The sequence below is a fragment of the Talpa occidentalis genome, unplaced genomic scaffold (assembly GCF_014898055.3).
Source record: "Talpa occidentalis isolate TD23 unplaced genomic scaffold, MPIMG_talOcc4v2.1 talOcc4.13, whole genome shotgun sequence".
Classification (NCBI taxonomy): domain Eukaryota; kingdom Metazoa; phylum Chordata; class Mammalia; order Eulipotyphla; family Talpidae; genus Talpa; species Talpa occidentalis.
In genome coordinates, this window is record NW_023601322.1 from 67,773,966 (window position 1) to 67,791,165 (window position 17,200).

The 17,200-nt window shown below is 50.6% G+C and overlaps 1 protein-coding gene across 1 annotated transcript; it reads right to left on the reverse strand.

The window, feature by feature from the left end:
* Nucleotides 1–4,634: 4,634 nt before the first annotated feature.
* Nucleotides 4,635–15,881, reverse strand: SLC4A9 (solute carrier family 4 member 9). Its single transcript, XM_037509154.2, has 22 exons — nucleotides 15,664–15,881; nucleotides 14,828–14,988; nucleotides 14,499–14,612; nucleotides 14,020–14,075; nucleotides 13,763–13,920; nucleotides 13,407–13,494; nucleotides 12,988–13,142; nucleotides 12,666–12,782; nucleotides 12,357–12,531; nucleotides 12,072–12,205; nucleotides 11,640–11,902; nucleotides 11,000–11,058; nucleotides 10,567–10,755; nucleotides 10,323–10,436; nucleotides 9,001–9,162; nucleotides 8,665–8,843; nucleotides 7,975–8,047; nucleotides 6,540–6,608; nucleotides 6,108–6,281; nucleotides 5,364–5,516; nucleotides 4,899–4,999; nucleotides 4,635–4,797 (listed from the first exon to the last, which is right to left on the reverse strand). The coding sequence occupies exons 1-21, from the start codon at nucleotides 15,879–15,881 to the stop codon at nucleotides 4,946–4,948; spliced, it is 2,865 nt and encodes a 954-aa protein (XP_037365051.1). The 3' UTR covers nucleotides 4,635–4,797; nucleotides 4,899–4,945.
* Nucleotides 15,882–17,200: the final 1,319 nt, after the last annotated feature.

The window sequence follows — 17,200 nt, forward strand, 5'->3', positions numbered from 1 at the left end:
ATTTCCTACAAAGAATCTGATTAAATCATGTTTTTTTAAGAAAAAATGAAAAAGAAAAATATATAAAAGCAAAAATTTAACAGATCTATAAGACATAGTGACAAAGTCATTATCACAGTATGTGTACTAACATACCTCCTCCTCCAGTATTTAATAGTTCAAACAGTTCAAAAAAAAAGGTTATGACATATGTAGGACATTTTGAACAGTATAATTAGTTGACTGACTTAATAGAAATAGATAGAAAATTGCTTCTGGAAACTGGACAATAAACATTTGCAAGCACAAATGGAACCTCACACAAGCTAAAATGCAATTACATTAGAAATCAGTTACAAAAAGTTAAGAGGAAAGAAAACATACACTTGGAATTTTTTTTTTTTTAAGATTTATTTATTTATTTATGCAAGCACTGGGTACAGTCAGAAGCGCGGGAGGGTGAGAGAATTCACCAGAGCCAGAGCTGGGAGCTGAGCAGGCAGAAGGACCGAAGTACACTGCTGGGGGGAGCAGCGGGCGGCAGGAGAGGTCTGCGCACCATGTGGGACCCTCCTCCGGTGGCCGGGGAGCAGCCAGGGATCGAACCGGCGCTGCAGAGGCTGCGGGCAGCTTCGCAACCCAGCACTCAACCGCTGCGCCACCGGGGAGGCCCCACTTGGAAATTTTTAATTTTTAAAATTTTTTTAAAGATTTATTTATTTATGCATACAAGAGGTGGGGTACAGGCCAGAGATGCGGGGTGTGAGAGAATCACCAGAGACAGAGTGGGGAGCAGAACAGGCAGACTGACTGAAATACACTACAGAGGGGAGCAGCTGGGGAGAGAAGAGAGGTCTGCTTCGCCATGTGGGTTGCTTCCTGGCCGGCCAGGGATTGAACTCGGGCTACAGAGGCTGCAGATTGCTTCATAGTGTGGTGCTTAACCCCTTGCACCACCAGGAGGCCCCCACTTGGAAATTTTTTAAATGCACTTCTTGAAAATTTTGGGTTCAGGAAGAATAATAAGAACGTGTGTGTGCAAAGCACCTCCTTCTGTTCTGGATGACTGAAAGGAAACCACCATCATGATTTGTTGAAAGTTTTAGTTGTATCTGAAGAGAAGAGGGAAAGCAATTGATGGTTGATACTAAGTAAAAAAAGAAGGAAAGGGAGAGTAGTTTTGTCTTAAAATTAAAATGTCTGGTTGTGCCAGAATGTGGAAGAATAGAGAAAAAGCTAAAATTAAGGGTATGTAGTAAGTTGTAGAAGGTTTGAGGGGAAGTGAATTTTATTTGCCTTGGTTTATAAAATCTGCAAATAATGGGTTTGAAGAGAAACAATGATACGTGTTGGAAATTTGACCATATTGCATTATTTGGTCGATTTATTCATATGATGGAAAAATACTGATTAATCTTTTATTGTAAAATGTTTCTGTTCAAATGAGATCCTAGTCTTAAAATTCTTGTCACGGCAGATTTACAATGTTGATCCATCCAAGTAAATGTTGAATATTTTGTGAAATATATTTGGCCAGTGAAAATGAAAACAAAACAGAAAAAAACCTGTAAATAGATCAATCCAAATGATTTCTCTGTATAAATGAATTATATAAGTAAAAAGAATCACACACATAATCACCATTAAAAAAAAATGTGTGTATACACACATGCATATATGTAAACACATATATACATATATGTAAAATAAGAATACTATATCAAAACTTGTGGGAACCGAGATAACAAAGATGCAAAATAATGCACTAAGAACCTTAGAAAAATAACAGAATAAGCCTAAAGAAAATAAAAGGAAACAATAAAGAACAGAAAAGAATGAAATAGTAAAACATTCAATAGAGAAGCTCAACAGAGTCAGAAGCTAGTTTTTTTAAAAAACTAGTAAAACAGATTAATTTCTGGTAAGAATACCAAGAACAAAAAGAGAAAGTCAACAATAATATTAAAAACAATAAGGGAACGATTCCTAAATGTTCTATATTGATAAAGCAGATAAAGTTTGTAATAACTTTATACCAATAAATATGAAAGCTTAGGTAAAATTAATAGATTTCTATAAAAATGCAGTTCAACAAAACTGACTAAAGAAAGACCCTGAAGACCTTACAACTGGAACCTAAAATTTCTCCCAAAAAAAGTCATTTAAAAAAATCCTACAATAGAGACCTCCCTGGTGGCGCAGGCAGTTGAGCACAGCGCTGTGAAGCTGTCCACAGCCTCTGCAGTGCAGGTTAGATCCCAATCGGCCGGGGAGATACCCACATGGCGCAGCAGACCTCTCCTGACTCGCCCGCTGCTCCCCTCAGCAGTGTATTTCAGTCAGTCTGCCTGTTCTGCTCCCCACTCTGTCTCTGGTGAATCCTCTCACCCCCCACACCTCTGGCCAGTACCCCAGTTCTTATATGCATAAATAAATAAGTCTTTTAAAAAAATCACTTGAATCAACTTAAATTTTCCACAAAGATCCAGGTGGCTTCACCAGTGAACTCTTTGAGTCAACAGAAAAATGGTGAATGAATTGTCATGGAGTCATACAATGGGATGCTATACAGACTATGAAAAATGAACAAAGTACAATTATCATCAACTTAATTGATTCTCAAAAGAATGTTGAGGAAAGAAGCAGTCAGAAGAATTCATATGGTGTGATTTCATGTATCTAACATTCAGAAATAGGCAAAATAATAAATACATGGATACATAAGTAGATGTTAAAACCATAAAGAAAAGCAAGAGAATACTAATTACCATAAAATTGGGGATAGTGGTTACCTGGGATTGGGGTTGCAATCTGGGAGGAACATAACAGAGGGAGATTTTGAGGCAAGAGAAATATCCTGTTCTTAACTTCAGTGTTGGATACATAGGTATACTTTTTATTCTATAATCCTGCTCGTAAGTATAGACTCTAAAGAAGTTCTTGCATTCACAGAAAACATTTTATTTGCTCTTTTTGTATATATCATATATTTTTCAACGTATAGAATCATTCAGTCTATGTAGACTGAATATCAAAATAAGGTAGATAGGTGTGTTCTGACACAGGGGAAATATCCAGTGTATACCAAGTGACAAGCATGTTATAGAACTCAACAGTATATTCCATTTTAATAAAAATAGTAACATGTCCATTGAAATAAATCAGAGCAACATTTATTAAAATGTGAACACTGGTTATCTCTGGGATGGTTTCTATTTCAAAATTTTACATTTCTGTAGTGTTTCAATATTTTGCAGTGATATTTACTATTGTAGTCAAAAGAACAAAGATTATTTTTAATGTGTAAAAGAATTTCAAAAAGAGGGCCTCCCTGGCGGCGCAAAAGGTTAAGGCGCAACCTATGAAGCTGTCCATAGCCACTGAAGCACGAGTTTGATCCGCGGCGAGCTAGGGAGAAACCCACATGGTGGAGCAGACCCCTCCAGTCTTGCCCGCTGCTCCCCTCAGCAGTGTATTTCAGTCACTCTGCCTGTTCTGTTCCCTACTCTGTCTCTGGTGAATCCGCTCCCCCCCCCACCTCCCCCGCCCACACCTCTGGCCTGTACCCCAGCTCTTGTATGCATAAATAAATAAATCTTTTTTTAAAAAAAAGAATTTCAAAAGAAAGAATACTTTATTCAGGAAAGAGGTACTTTTTCCTCCCTCTTGCAAGCTATAGTCACTGACAACCTCCTGATTCTGTAAAAGAGAATTTATGAGAACAGCAAGTTCAAAATGGGAAGGACTTCTGGACTTGGTCCCTTTAAAGGGGCCAGAGTAAGTTGGGCCTGGTCAGTCCTTCTGACTTACTAGCCTTTCCTAACCCCAAGCAAATCTGCTTGTTCCCCGCCTCTCTGCACCCTGAGCTCAGGAGGGTGACTGAGGTCTTGGCCAGCTGCCCTCCTGTCCTGCCCATTGTTCCACATTCCCAGCCAACTGAGCATCTGCAGTTAAGCCAAAGGTCATCAAAGTCCTGACTTCCTGAGTAAACACCTGTGGGCTGAGAGAAGACATGGCAGGGTCAGGGCAAGTGCTCAGGGACACACAGGACACAGAACAGAACAAAGCAGTGCCAGCGCATAAGGAAAGCTTGTTCTGGCTAGGCCAGCCCGTGAACCTCCGGTCTCCCTCTAATCCCTAGACTTGCCGAGTGGTGAGGGCTGTTGGACTCTCCGACTTGCAGAGGCTTGGAGAGGATGGTGTTCCTTGGCCCAAAAGAGAGTTCAGCTTATTAAGGCACCCTCTGCCTTAGAACAGTTCCCCCCCTCCATCTTATCCTGACTAGCTTCTATTCATTCTTCAGATCTCAAATTATGGACCACTTCCTCTTGGAAGCCTTCCCCCAGCACCCCACCTTCACTCCTCTGCAAGAAGGACTTTAAAGGTCTCTCTGCTCCCGCCGCTGACGTACTTCCTTAGCCTAACTCTTAACTATTATTGACTGTCTTGCCCTGGAAGTTAAGCTTCCTGAGGTCGGGGACCATGAAGACTGTCTTGCCACTGTATCTCTAGCATCTAGATACTCCATAAGTACTAAGAAAATGTTTTGATAAATAGATGAGTAAAATAAAGGCATGGTAGAGAGCGCAAGTGACAGAATCCCTCCGCGAGTCTGGCGCGTGGTTCTCTGCAGCAGAGCGGAGAGCCCGGCTCCCTTCTGCGCCGCTCCTCCGAACCACATCCAGTTTGATGTGAGCTTGGGCTCCCTCTACCGGCCAGACTCCCGTGCTGCAGGTACCCTTGCTTTCTTGCTTCTGCCACTTGAGAGACCTTTCTTACCCCTCCCTCCCCCAGTCTCGGGGTCAGGAGGGACTGGAGCTTGAAAAGAAAACAGTGTGGTCAGCACATTGGAGGTTTCCAAGGCCTGAAACCCCACTTTCCCACCCTTAGCACCAGGGATGCTTCTCTCACACACTCACCTCATGTTCAGTTTCCCCAGGTCTCCACGCCCAGACTCCTATTCCAGCTAATTCACAGAGATGTTGATTTCCGGAGCCTTTGGCTGATACATCAGCTCCGACTGTACAGCAAAGATCCCAAGATGAGTTGGGAATAAACAGAAAGAAACAGAGATACAGCAGAGAGAAATGGACCCAGAGACCAAAGACACACATTGAGACAAAGATCAGGGTTGAGACAGACAGCCCAGTAGAGCTGGTCCCCATCCCTTTCCATCGCCATAGGCTCATAAACCAGGGACCCTGGCCTAGGAAGAAAGATTTCCCACACCCTTTCAGGGTACCTATGTCAGTACAGACCTAAGGGGAGTGATTGTATTCATCAGATCTCCAGACTTAATAGAGATATTTGACTTGAGGGACAACAGGGCAAGTGCATGCTCCCCACCCCTACCCCATTCTGAGAGGGCCCATCCTGGAGCTCACATCTTCACTGTCACTTCCACTGAATGAGTTTTCTGGCTCCAGCCCCTTCTCAGGGATGCTCCTCTCCTCTGGCATCAGCTCATCCAGCCAGAGGAGTTCCTGTGGTGAGAAGACCCACTCCAGCGCCTTTCGAACCCCCATGAGGCCCAGCAACTGCAAGGATAGAAACAAAGCCCAGGGCTGTAGCAGCAGCTGCATGAACAATGGCAAGACTTACCGAGCACTTCCTACATGCTAGGTATTGTGTATTGTTTCCCTGGATGCCTGCGCATTCCTATGAGGTAGATATAATAATTATTCCCATTGTACAGAGAAGGAAACTGAGGCCTTTAGTATTATCTCAGAGGTCACACAGCTGGGATGTGGTAACCAGATCAGTCCTACTGCAAAGCCTATGGCTCTTAACTTCCTTAGTGAGTAAGAACAAGGTGTGTTATCACCTCACTGAGTAAGGAAAATGTCAGCATTGCCTCTCCCAGGGCCTCACTTTTCTTCTGGGTTATATAACCCTACTTGTAGTTGATCAGCCCAAAGAGGTTGAGTAAAAAGTTGGATCCGGTATCCTGGAGCCAGCCCATCTGCAGGCATCCTTCAGTTATCTTTCTTTGCCCTACAATTTCCAACCAGCAAAGCCAGGGCAAGTGAGAGAGGGGAAATTCTTCCTCTTCTGAAGGCCTAGTGCACCCTCTCACACTCAGAGTCTCCCAAGCCCTCCAGGATACCATCAACCCTGGCCCAAGTCACCATGAGGGGGAAGACGATGGCTGCAGGAGTAGACTTGATTATCCAAAGCAGACCCAGGCAGGCAAGTTGGATGGCTGTGAAGAGGTGGACCCTGCCCAGACGCACATGCCGTAAGAACAGGAGATCTGGCTGGTGTTTTGCTGGCATCAATAATAGCTGCACCCTCTTTGTGAACTGGAGGAACAGAGCAGGAGGGAGGCAGTGTATTCAAGTCTCCGGGGGGGTGTCACTGTTAGCTAACCAAGCCCAACACGGGGCGTGGGGAGGTACTGGAAGGCTCCCTTGGCCTTCTGCCCAGCCAGAGCATGGAGCAGAATGCCTGTGCCCTAGAGAGGCAGGAAGAGGACAAAAGGAAATGGCAGGTGCAGACAAGAGGTACCAGTAGGACAGAAGACAAGGAGTGGAGTTCCTTGGTAGTTTTAATGGGCTCACCTGGATGCTGCTAATTGCTGCCACCCCCATGTAAAGGAAGATGCCATAGAGCACAGGCATCGGGATGAACTGGTGGGAAAAAAGTGGAGAACTGGTAATGGAGTTTACCTCTGCCAGCCCAAATGCCCACCCAGATCTCGCTGTTCCTTTTCCACTTTGCATGGCTACTCTCATCCATCACATCTGTCACATGAGTTAAATTCTATGATTGTCTCCATTTTAGAGATGGGGAAATTGAATTTCAGAGACTAAGTGACTTGCCCATTACCAGACCCACCTCGCCAATCGTATCTATCTCTGCTGTTTCCTCTCAACTGGCCTCCGTTCCCTCTTTCCACATGCCCAGGTTTAGTTCCACCCCTAGCAAGGCCTTTTGCTTTGCTATTCCCTCCATTTGAAATGCTCTTCCCTCACTTCTTCCTCACTACTCATCTCAGGACACTCCAGAAAGGCTGCCCCTCGCCATCCACTGGAAAGTAGACCCCTGGTGCTCTTCACCATCTCACTCTCTTCTTTTTTTCATAGCAGTTGTCACTATCTGAGATTATCCTATTTTTTTAATCTGTCTCCTCTCACCGGACTACAAGGATGTGGATGATCTCCTTTGATCACACTGTATCCCCAGTCCCTGGCACAGTGCTTGGGCATGGTTTATGCTCAGTAAATATCTGCTGAATGAGAGTCACCGAGCCAGTAAGTGGCTGATCCGGTCCATCTGGCTCTGTCAGCTACTCCACTCTCACCCAGCCTTTCCCTCCCCTAACCCCTTGTTGTCCTGCCAGGGGCTGTGTGCGTGCTCCAGCTCTCCACGCTCTCCTTCCCGGCTCTGCTGTCTTGGCTCGTTGAACCTCTGCTATTACCTGTTACTTAAGTTTTGTTTATGCACGTGTGTGCATGTGCACGTGTGTGTGCATGTGTGTGTGCATGCGTGTGTGTGTGTGTGTGTGTGTGTGTGTGTGTGTGTGTGTTGCCAGCAGGGACTTGGTTCCTTATTCTTCTCACTACTCCTCCCTTCCCCCACCTCCACTTCCCCCAGGTGCCCAGCAGAGCCTGACACACAGCAGGTGTTCTCTAAACATCTGGTGAGGGAGAAGTGAAGGGGTTTTGCCTCCAAGTGTCTCTGGGGTGTGATGCTCGTACTCAACCGCTTGTTGAGAGGCTGGAGCGAGGGGGTGGGCAGTGCCTCCACCCTGCCTGCTGGGTAGAAAGCCCACTGGGTAAGAGTTTGGGTTCTCAGATCTGAGAAACTAGCGCTCTTGGTTTCTTCCTTTATAACGGACAGATGCCCCTCACAGTTAATGTGAGGGTTCGTTGAGACCACGAGTGGAGAAAGCCTGCCCGGGACCTGGCACGCAGTCTGTGATCAGCCAGTGTCAGCTCTTGCTGTTTATCACCACGGCCCTGACCCTAACACTGGCCCGTCTCACAAAGGTACCTTGAGCACAGGTGCCAGGAAGAGCGAGACTCCAGTGAGGATGAACACCACCAGGCCTGTCAGCCTCTGCTCCCTGTGGGGAGAGGGAGGAGTTAGCCATAGTCTGGGAGAACCCTTGGGTTCAACTGGCTGGAGGGAAGTGGAAGGATCCGCCAACAGTCACCTGGCAGGGAGGGGTCTTAGCTTGGTGTGCAAAACTGTAGACACAGCAGGGCACTTAAACGTGAGGATCGGATCCCAGGCCTCGCTGTACACTCAAGCTTATAGTTGCTCTTTGTGTTTGTTTTTTACTTTGATGGAAAATTAGCAATTTTTACACTACTATACAGACTTTTATTTCACAGTTTATAAATCTGAGTTCACGTACTTTCCACAATGTGATTGTGGAAACATTTCTATGATGACTCCTTTGTAACTTCAATGAGGTGCTTATGCTTTGAGCGGGGATTATTAGGTGGCACTTCACCCTCGCTCAGCCCTGGCTGAAGGAGAGGGGAAGATGTGACTCGCCCGCCTCAGGGCCCAGAAGCTTCTTACCCATTCAGCTCCTGCAGTGCTCATGGGGCAGTGAGATAGAACCCTCCAAAGAGACCAGCTTATAATTTAAGCTTCCCACGTAACTCTGCCTTGTACCCTCTACCCCAACTTGCTGCCCACTTCCCACTCCAGTCTCCTAAATACAGGCCTCACCTGATGCCCAGAAAGCTGGGGGACTCCCCTGGGGCACAGGCTCTGCTCTCCTTCCGAAGACTGTCCATGTGTGCCAGGGAGATGACGGTGGCCGAGACATACCAGGGCAGCCCAAGCGCTGAGGTCAGCAGCAACAGCACAGCCACACAAAAGAGGTCCAGGTGGAAGCCAGCTCCTTTCTGCGGGTTGAGGTGGGGCTGCAGGATGCAGCTAGCGCAGGCCTGGGCCTTCTGTCCTTTGGCGTGGGGCAAGAAGAACTTTGACCGCCCCCCATCCAGCCCCTGGGAGCTGCTGTCCCTTGGTCAAGGGGCCCAGAGTCTTGCCCACAAGCCTTACCCGAAGCCTATACTCGGTGCGGTTGAGAATGACCGCTGTGATCTGCTGGTCCATGAAGATGAGGATGGACAGCAGCAGAGCGGGCAGGGCGGCTGCCACACTCAGCCACCAGGGGTTAGCTCCAAAAGGCGACACCAGCCAGCCACGCCCAGGGAGAGTGGGCTGGGGAAGGAGGATCCATGGATAGGTTGGAGAGGGTCTCCTAAGAGAACCTAGCCCATACCCCTCAGCCTTGGCATTCTGCCACAAGCCCCCTCCCCCACCACCGGAAGACACTGGCTGCTAGGTGGGAGACGTGGGCCTGCGCACCCAGCTAGTTCAAAGCATCTCAGCTACTTCAAAAAGGGCAGAAGGGGATAAGCCTGAGGGTGGGCTGGAGCCAGGTGTTCTGTACTTTATTTCTCAGAGCCCCTCCCCCCTGCAAGAGGAAACATGGTAGATCAGGCCTGTGCTCGCGTCTGGGTGCACAGAGCCCTCCTCCCTAGCACCCCCTAGGGTGGGGCGACTCAGGCTCAGACCTGCCTCATCTGAGGCAGGGGCAGGGCTGGGTGTGTCTGCGTCTGCTCTGATTACAAGCGTCTGTGTGGAGGAGGGGACCCAGGTGTTGCCTCTGTTCTGTGCTTCTGAGGCTGCCCTAGTTGGAAGACCCCCCTCCCGTTTGGGGGGATACTGGAAAGGAGAGCTCCAAATGTACAAAGTCTAGGTGCTAAGTCAGGGCTAAGCTTTATCCAGTGTACCATCCCTCTGGACAGGGAGCTCCAGCTTTGTGGGATCAGACCTGGCAACTAGGGGTGCAAGGAAGAGATTGGGGAGTAGTGGGGTGGGTAGGGCCATACCAAGGATAGGGAGAACCTGTAACAATTGTTAACATTTATGAGGTCTTGGTATGTGCCAGCCCCGGGCACCATGATAAGTACTTGGCACTATGATCTGTGAACCTCAGAACGACTTATGGGATAGGAACTATTATGCATTACTTACATTTATAGATGAAGAAATCAAGGCTCAGAAATGTGGGTTAACTTGCCTAAGGCCACACAGCTGGGAAGTGGCAGAACTGGAATGCAAACCCAGGCTGGATGGTCAGGACCATCCTCTGAGCCCCTTCCCTATAATAATAGCTTCTGTGGATTCTTCACTCACTTTGTGTCTGGAGCGGCACCTCATTAATCCTCTCTGTGAGGCCTTTATTCTACTCTTTCTATTTTATGAGCAAGGAATTGGAAGCTTAGAGGAGAAACATGGCATCTATGCATTTCCTTCCTCCAGGGTCCTGTCTGCTGGCCCTGCTTTTCCCTCGGCTCTGCACTCCCAGCACTCACCTTGAACTCTCTGGGGACCATGAGCTTCGGCGTGGCCAGGCCCAGGAAGGCGTCAAGGCCACAGCCCAGCAGAATGGCCAGGACTGAGGAGAAGTCACTGAGTCCCTTGCGCACCTAGCCACACAGTGGACACTCAGCCAGGTTCAGGACGGCCACCCGCCTCCTCCTCCTGACCCTTTCCCTTCCACAAACAGGACCCAAGGCCGAGAGCCAATCCTCTGACAGGAAGAAAGCTGACACTTACCATGGAAGGGAAGAAGCGACTGGTCTTAGCGTGCTTGAGGGCCATGGCAAAGAGGAAGGAGGTAAGGAAGAGGAGCAGAGAGAAGAAGGTGATGTCTGGGACCGTATGACAGCCAGGGCCACGAGGGCGGCCGCCTCGCCGGGCACACTCAGATGGGGGCAGCAAGGATACGTTGACCAGGCCTAGGTCCTATGTGGAGGGGCAGTCGGGGATGGGTTTGTGGGCAGCAGAATAAGCATCCTGCTCTCCTGGACCCCCCTCAAGGGTAGGGGGACCACAGAGACACGAAGGACCCAGGATCATAGGGCACCAGCCTCAGCTAATGGCCAGACCTTGGTGAAATTGGATGGCTTTCCTTGCCCACAGGGTGGAAAGGCCACTACTTTGGCCTTCACCCTTTCTTTCCCAGGCCCTCCAAGAAGCAGGCCCTCACCATGCTCAAGATGTCATCTCTGTCTTTTGGCCTTGGCCTTATCCAATGAGACTCATTTCCTGGGAAGGAGACAAGGATTCAGGGGTATGCCCCTCCCCTGGAAAGCTTCTCTAGCCCTTCAGGAGCCTAATCTCACAGGGCTAGTTGAACCAGGCAGTTCTTCATTCTGGCTCATTTGTCTGCAATTCTTGGTTTATTGCCTCCTGCCCTTACGCCTTCCCAGCCCTTCACTATCTGTGTCCCTGGTGGCCAGCACAGGACTGGACAGGGCACATGCCCAGTAAATGTTTGCTGGGTGGCTGAGCCCCCAGAACTGGCCATGTCCATGCCTAGCACAGGGTCTAGCACACTGGCGAGAACACCTCTTCCCATGTGGAGGGATGTTCGCAAGAGTAACCCTCCAGCTCCTCTCTACCAGGTGAGTCAGTGGGAAGCCATATTCTTGTGTCAGCATTGTCAGAAATAAAGATGTTCCACCTCCTCTGTGGTCTTATGTCTCGACTGATTGAGAACCAGAGTACTTCTGCTTATTAGGTGAGTAAGTACTCGGCATTTTGCTGAACTTAACCAGGGTGAACAGCAAGGGGATAACCCCGCCCCCCACTAAGCCTCCCTCCTTGCACCTAGTTCCCTCACCCACCTCCTGGATCTGGGTACTGGCAGAGGCAGCCGTAGGCAGGGGATCCAGACCTCTGGATGGGGTAGGCCCGGGTCAAGCTGAGCATTTTGCCCATGGCATCATAGATGAAGATGAGACTGATGAGGGCACAGAAGCCTTCCTCCGTGAAGCGGGTGAAATAACGCACCAGCACACTGGCCTCCGTGGCCACCAGTGCCAGGCAAAAGGTGGCCACCCAGATGCCCACCCAGAGGCGGAAGGGCAGGTAGTCCAGGCTGTAATCTCTGGGGGTGAAAGAGGCAAAGGCTTGGCAGGGCTGTTCTGCAGGATTAACTCCCCCCGCCCCCCAGAAGCTCTGGAGCCCAACTGGCAGATCGCCCCCTCTACTGTTGACCCACAGGACCAGGCCAAGCGTGGCTAGTGAGTGGCTGGTCAGCAAGTGTGTTCTCCTACTTGCTGAAGGCGAAGAGCAGGCGTTCAAAGACAAGCACTGGTCCCGTGCTGCTGAGGATGGTGAGGGGCTGGCCGGCCATCAGGCAGAAGGCAGCTCCAGCCACCGCGGTGCCCAGGAAACTTTCTAGCACTCCCTAGAAGTGAATGGACAGGGGTTCACTGTAGGATCCTTAGCACCTAACAGAAGCTTCAGCCCACCCATCATCCCAGGAAAGGGAGAACAGGGAGGAGGCTGGGTGGTGGAATGCAAAACCCTGCCTGCTGGGGTCACACAGCCCCACGCACCTGAGCACCCTCCGTGGCTTCTCCCAGCAGCCCCCCGAAGGTGATGGCATTAGTTACTGTGGCCAGGTAAATGTAGAGTACAGCCGAGATGCACTGGGGGTGCAGGGCGTCCAAGAAGTCGCTTGGGTACCAGGAGGCCTTCCGGCGTACATCCTGGATGAGGCCCCCAAAAAGCCTCCCCACCGTGGGTCGTCAGTGATCCAGATTCCCACACCCATGCCCCCAGCCCGGGGTGAGCCCATGCACAGTGCCCCCGTGTCTCCTCCTCCACCAGATCCCCTACCCCGCTCCCACCACAGTTCGCCTCACCTGCCGGTCCGCTGCAACTCTGGGCTGGGTGCTTGCGGCCCAGGGTCGTGCCTGCCTTCAGCCAGGGCCCCATGCCTGGCAGAGGTGCCCTTGACCTCCTGCGGTCGCGAGGGGGGCCTGATCAGAAGGGGAAACTAATTTGGCTGAAGATCCCCGACCTGTTAGCTACTCGGACCCGAAGTTTGTGACGCGCTGCCCCCTAGCGGCTGCTCATGTCACTGCAGGGGGACTCCAGATGCGAAGGTAAGTCTTTCCTTTCCTGCACCCTGCCCCTTCTCAACTGTAGAACTGGATCCAAGGCCTGAGGGGAGGATCTAGATACCTTTTGTACTGAGGGGGCAGACATCTAGGCGGGGGAATCCGAGCTGTTGGGTCCCACCGACCTGGAGGAAGCACTGTCACCTCCTCTAGGAAGGCATCCAGGGCTGCCAGAAGGTCATGAACGTTGCTGGCCCGACGAGCTGACCCCTGGAATTGCTGGAGACAGGGCAGTAAATGCACATCTGGACCCTGAGATGCATTTTCACGATCTCAAAACTAGACACACAAGTCACTTAGACAAGTCATTCAGATACATTCATTCACAAATGCATTCACAAAGGAAGCTGGGAGCTCATAAGGGATACCAAGGTAACCACAGAAACTTTAGTCCTTATACTCAGGGACAGAAAGCTACACTGTTTCATTGTTTCCTCAGTTACAAATACAAATCTGGTCACATGTGCACACAGCCCATCTCACCCAGTCGCTCAGGAGGACAGCTGCTGCCCGGCCCATCTCATGGTAGCCCCTTCCTAGTGTGGGGGGGCCAAGGAGGAGACAGAAAAACCTGGTGACAGAACCAGGTCCCAGAAAGTGTCAGTGGGTGCTACCCCAGAGGGCCACTCTGGCCTCTGACCTTCCTATCAGCCTCAGATATTCAAATGCACACCTGCTCCATACACTGACCCCTGCCACTCTTCCTCCCAGGCTCCTGAGCACCATCCCCACCCCCCCAGCCCCAGGCAACAGCAGCTGGAGACCACCCAATTCCCTGCCCAGTAGGGGCCTTTCTTCTGGGCCCCAGGGTCCCTGACTCCCACGGAGAGCAGCCTCACCTGCTTGGGAGGGGCACCTCAGTGAGGGGTCCCAGCACTATCGGCTCCTGCAGTCGCACAAAGGCCCCCAGTGGCTGTACCAGGAAGCCCAGCTCTCCTGCCAGCACAGCCCCCGCTTCAGCCCCGGGTGGCAGCTTCTGTCGTAGAGGGTTCTGACACTGGATGGGGGTTCAAGGAGACACGAGTTAGAGGTGAGGGGGTAGGCCTCTGTTAACCCCTCATCCCTTTCCCGTCCTGCCCAAGGAAGGGCCACAAACCTGCTCCTTCAGGGGAACTTCCTCATCAGGAGAAGCCTCTCTGGGCTGGGCAGACCCTTCAAAACAGGATCATGCAGCGATGGGGAACACAGGCTTTGAAGGTGTATCCACCAGGCTCCCTGAAGGCTTTGCCGCTGACAAGCTGTGAAGGCTGGGACATCCCCCTCCCTCTCTGAAATTCAGTTTTCTCTTCACTAAAATGGGGATCGTTGTGCTACTACCTCAAGGGGCGTGGGTGAAAATTAAATGAGCTGTATCTACCAAGAACTCCTCTTCATTGAATTCTGCCTGCTGTGTTCAACCCCCTGCTGTGATTCGCCCCTCACTGTGCCACTTCCACCCCCCATTCATCCTCACACGCCCATGAGAAAAGGTCTGAGCTGAGGCCAGGCCACTCCTGGTCCAGGAAAGTGCAGGACAGAGCCGAGACCCTCCTGCCCCAGGGTCTTTGGTCCTAGGTCCGGAGAGGGGCCTCTCACCCCAACAGGTCCTGGGGCCTGGGGCCTGGATGACGTGCTGGGGTCTCTGCAGCAGCAAGGCCTGCAGCTGCCCTCTCAGCTCTGGACTCAGCGACTCCACTCTGGTCACCTGCTCTGGAGAACAGAGGTGGGACTTCAACGCTTGCTGGTAGTGTCGGAACTCAGAGGTTGTTGAACTTGTCCCTCCATTCTATTTTCTCCCCTGGTCATAGGGTTGGATAACTCCCAGGTGGGGTGGGGTGGATTCTGGAAAATTCCAGGACTTTGGGGGGAAATCTTAGGGAAATGATGAGCTACTCAAGCCCTCCCTGCAAAGGACCCCAGCATACCCACAAGCTCCGGGAGGCTCCGAGCTGGACAGTCGAGCAGTACAAGGCCCTTGGTCAATAGGCTGCGAAGCTTCTGGAGGCTGGGCAGTGCCAGGGTTGGTACATGGGGAGCGCTCCATCGGCCTGAACCCACCTCTAGTTTCTCTTCAAACAGCACCCATCTGCAGTGGAGAGGAGTGCACAGTGTTACTGGGGGCCTCTCTCCTGGATCCAGGAGCAGAAACACAGGAGAGCCAGGGAGGTAGGATAATGGAAGGAGTTGTGGGCCCTGTGGTGCCCCTTCCCAGGCAGTTATCCCTCATGTTGGGGTAACAGATAACTCAAAACTAGCTATAGGGCCTCCCAGGTGGCGCAGCGGTTGAGCGCTGGGTTGCGAAGCTGCCCGCGGCCTCTGCAGCACCGGTTCGATCCCCGGCTGCTCCCCGGCCACCTGAGGAGGGTCCCACATGGCGCGCAGACCTCTCCTGCCGCCCGCTGCTCCCCTCAGCAGTGTACTTCAGTCCTTCTGCCTGCTCTGCTCCCCTCTCTGGCTCTGGTGAGTTCTCTCACCCTCCCGCACTTCTGACTGTACCCAGTGCATGTATAAACAAACAAGCAAACAAACAAATGAATAAATAAAAAACATGCCTCTATTAAAAAAAAAAATTAAAAAAAATATCAAAACTAGCTATAGAGAAGCAAAGCATTATGGAGGGTGAGGCCTAAAATAGGGACATATAAAGGAGCTCCTGATTAAGAGTGAGAACACCCCCTCACTGAAGGAATTAGGGATCATAGAGGCAGCCCCAACTGGGGAAGGGGAGAAGCCCCCTAAAACTGGCCTGGATCCCACTCACCTGCCTGTCTGTCTCCACTCTGGTGTCTGAGGCCAACCCAGCAGCTCATTCAGCTGAATGAAGAGCAGAGGATCCTTGGGTGCCCCCAGTTTCCTGCTGTCTGTGTCGGAGGGGACATCAGGGCTGAGGCCAGAGCCAGCACTGCCACCCAGCTCTCCCATGGGCACATTTTCTTGAGCACTGGAAACATCAAGCTCCTCCTGGCCTGGCAGCTTCATCTTGGAGAGGCGTGCGCAGACTCCTGGGATGGTGCAGTCCTGGGTTCTGAGGTCAGGGGCCTTCAGGCTGGCTGCATTTATAATCACACCACAAGCAGCACAACATAAAGCAAGGCCTGCTGACACCGGAGCCAACCGGGTCACTTCCCCTACTGGCTTGCCACAAACTGCCCCACCCTAGCCTGAGAGCATTTGTAAGGGTAGCTTGACATTTTTTGAGGTTCTCCAGAAATGCCCAGTCTGTGGCAAAAATGGAATCAGGTCTGACCTCTCTTCGTTTTGTGAAAATAAACAGGAGTAAGTCTCTGGGCTGGATCTGAGGACCAACACCCCTTGGTTGTACTGCCCCTTACTCTGTATCAAATACAAACACCAAACACCAGAACTGTTTGGGGTGTCACCAACACCCTGAGGGCACCCACTTGGACAAACAAAGATCTAATAAATAACTGGGTCTGCAGAAGCCAGGCAGGGGCCTTGCTCATGAAATGGTTTAATGATGCAAAGTGGACAGTTTGCAAAAAACACAAACCTTGGCCTCCCTAATGGCTCAAGGGGTTAAGATGCAACCTATGAAGCTATTCGCAGCCTCTGCTGCATGAGTTCGATCCCCAGCCAGGGAGGTACCCACATGGCGTAGCAGACCTCTCCTGGCTCGCCCACTGCTCCCCTCAGCAGTTAATTTCGGTTGATTCTCCTGTTCTGTTCCCCACTCTGTCTCTGGTGAATCCTCTCACCTCCCCCCACACACACACTTCTGGCCTGTACCCCAGTTTGTGTGTGTATGCATAAATGAATAAATCTTAAAAAAAAAAATCACTGAGTCTTCTATTCTTCTGTCCAACAACACCTAGAAACTCCCCAATTTATCTGTGTCTGCCCCAGCTCAGCCCCCCAGGAAGGACAGAGGAGCCATCCAGAGTGTGAGTGAAGGAGCTCCTGAAGCCAAATCAACAAAGGGCAATGATCTATTATCAAGCCCTGCTGGCTGGGCCTTCAGATTCATCTAGCATCAACATGTCCTCTCCACTTCTACCCTCTTTTCCCTGATCCAAGCCGCCAGCATTTCTCACCCAAATCATTGTGACAGCTTTCTAACCTAACCCTTTTAGTAATCTCCCTGTTGGCATTCTTCCTTCATTGCCCAAAGTCCTTTCTCCACATAGCAGCTATAGGGATCAAGCCAGATTATATTTTTCTTCAAAACTCACTCCCCACATTCTCATTACTCCTTGAAAAGAGGTGAAACTGGGCCTCTCCGTTGGCGCAGCGGTTGAGCGCTGGGTTGCGAAGCTGCCCGCAGCCTCTGCGGCGCTGGT

Excerpts from the sequence above, each read along its gene's own strand:
- SLC4A9 (XM_037509154.2), bottom strand. The coding sequence starts at position 15,881 with ATGAAGCTGCCAGGCCAGGAGGAGCTTGATGTTTCCAGTGCTCAAGAA. Across the intron at positions 13,143-13,406 it reads CTGTCCTCCTGAGCGACTGG|CAATTCCAGGGGTCAGCTCG; the intron begins GTGAGATGGGCT and ends CCCTGTCTCCAG. Across the intron at positions 11,903-12,071 it reads CTGCTCTTCGCCTTCAGCAA|AGATTACAGCCTGGACTACC; the intron begins GTAGGAGAACAC and ends TTTCACCCCCAG.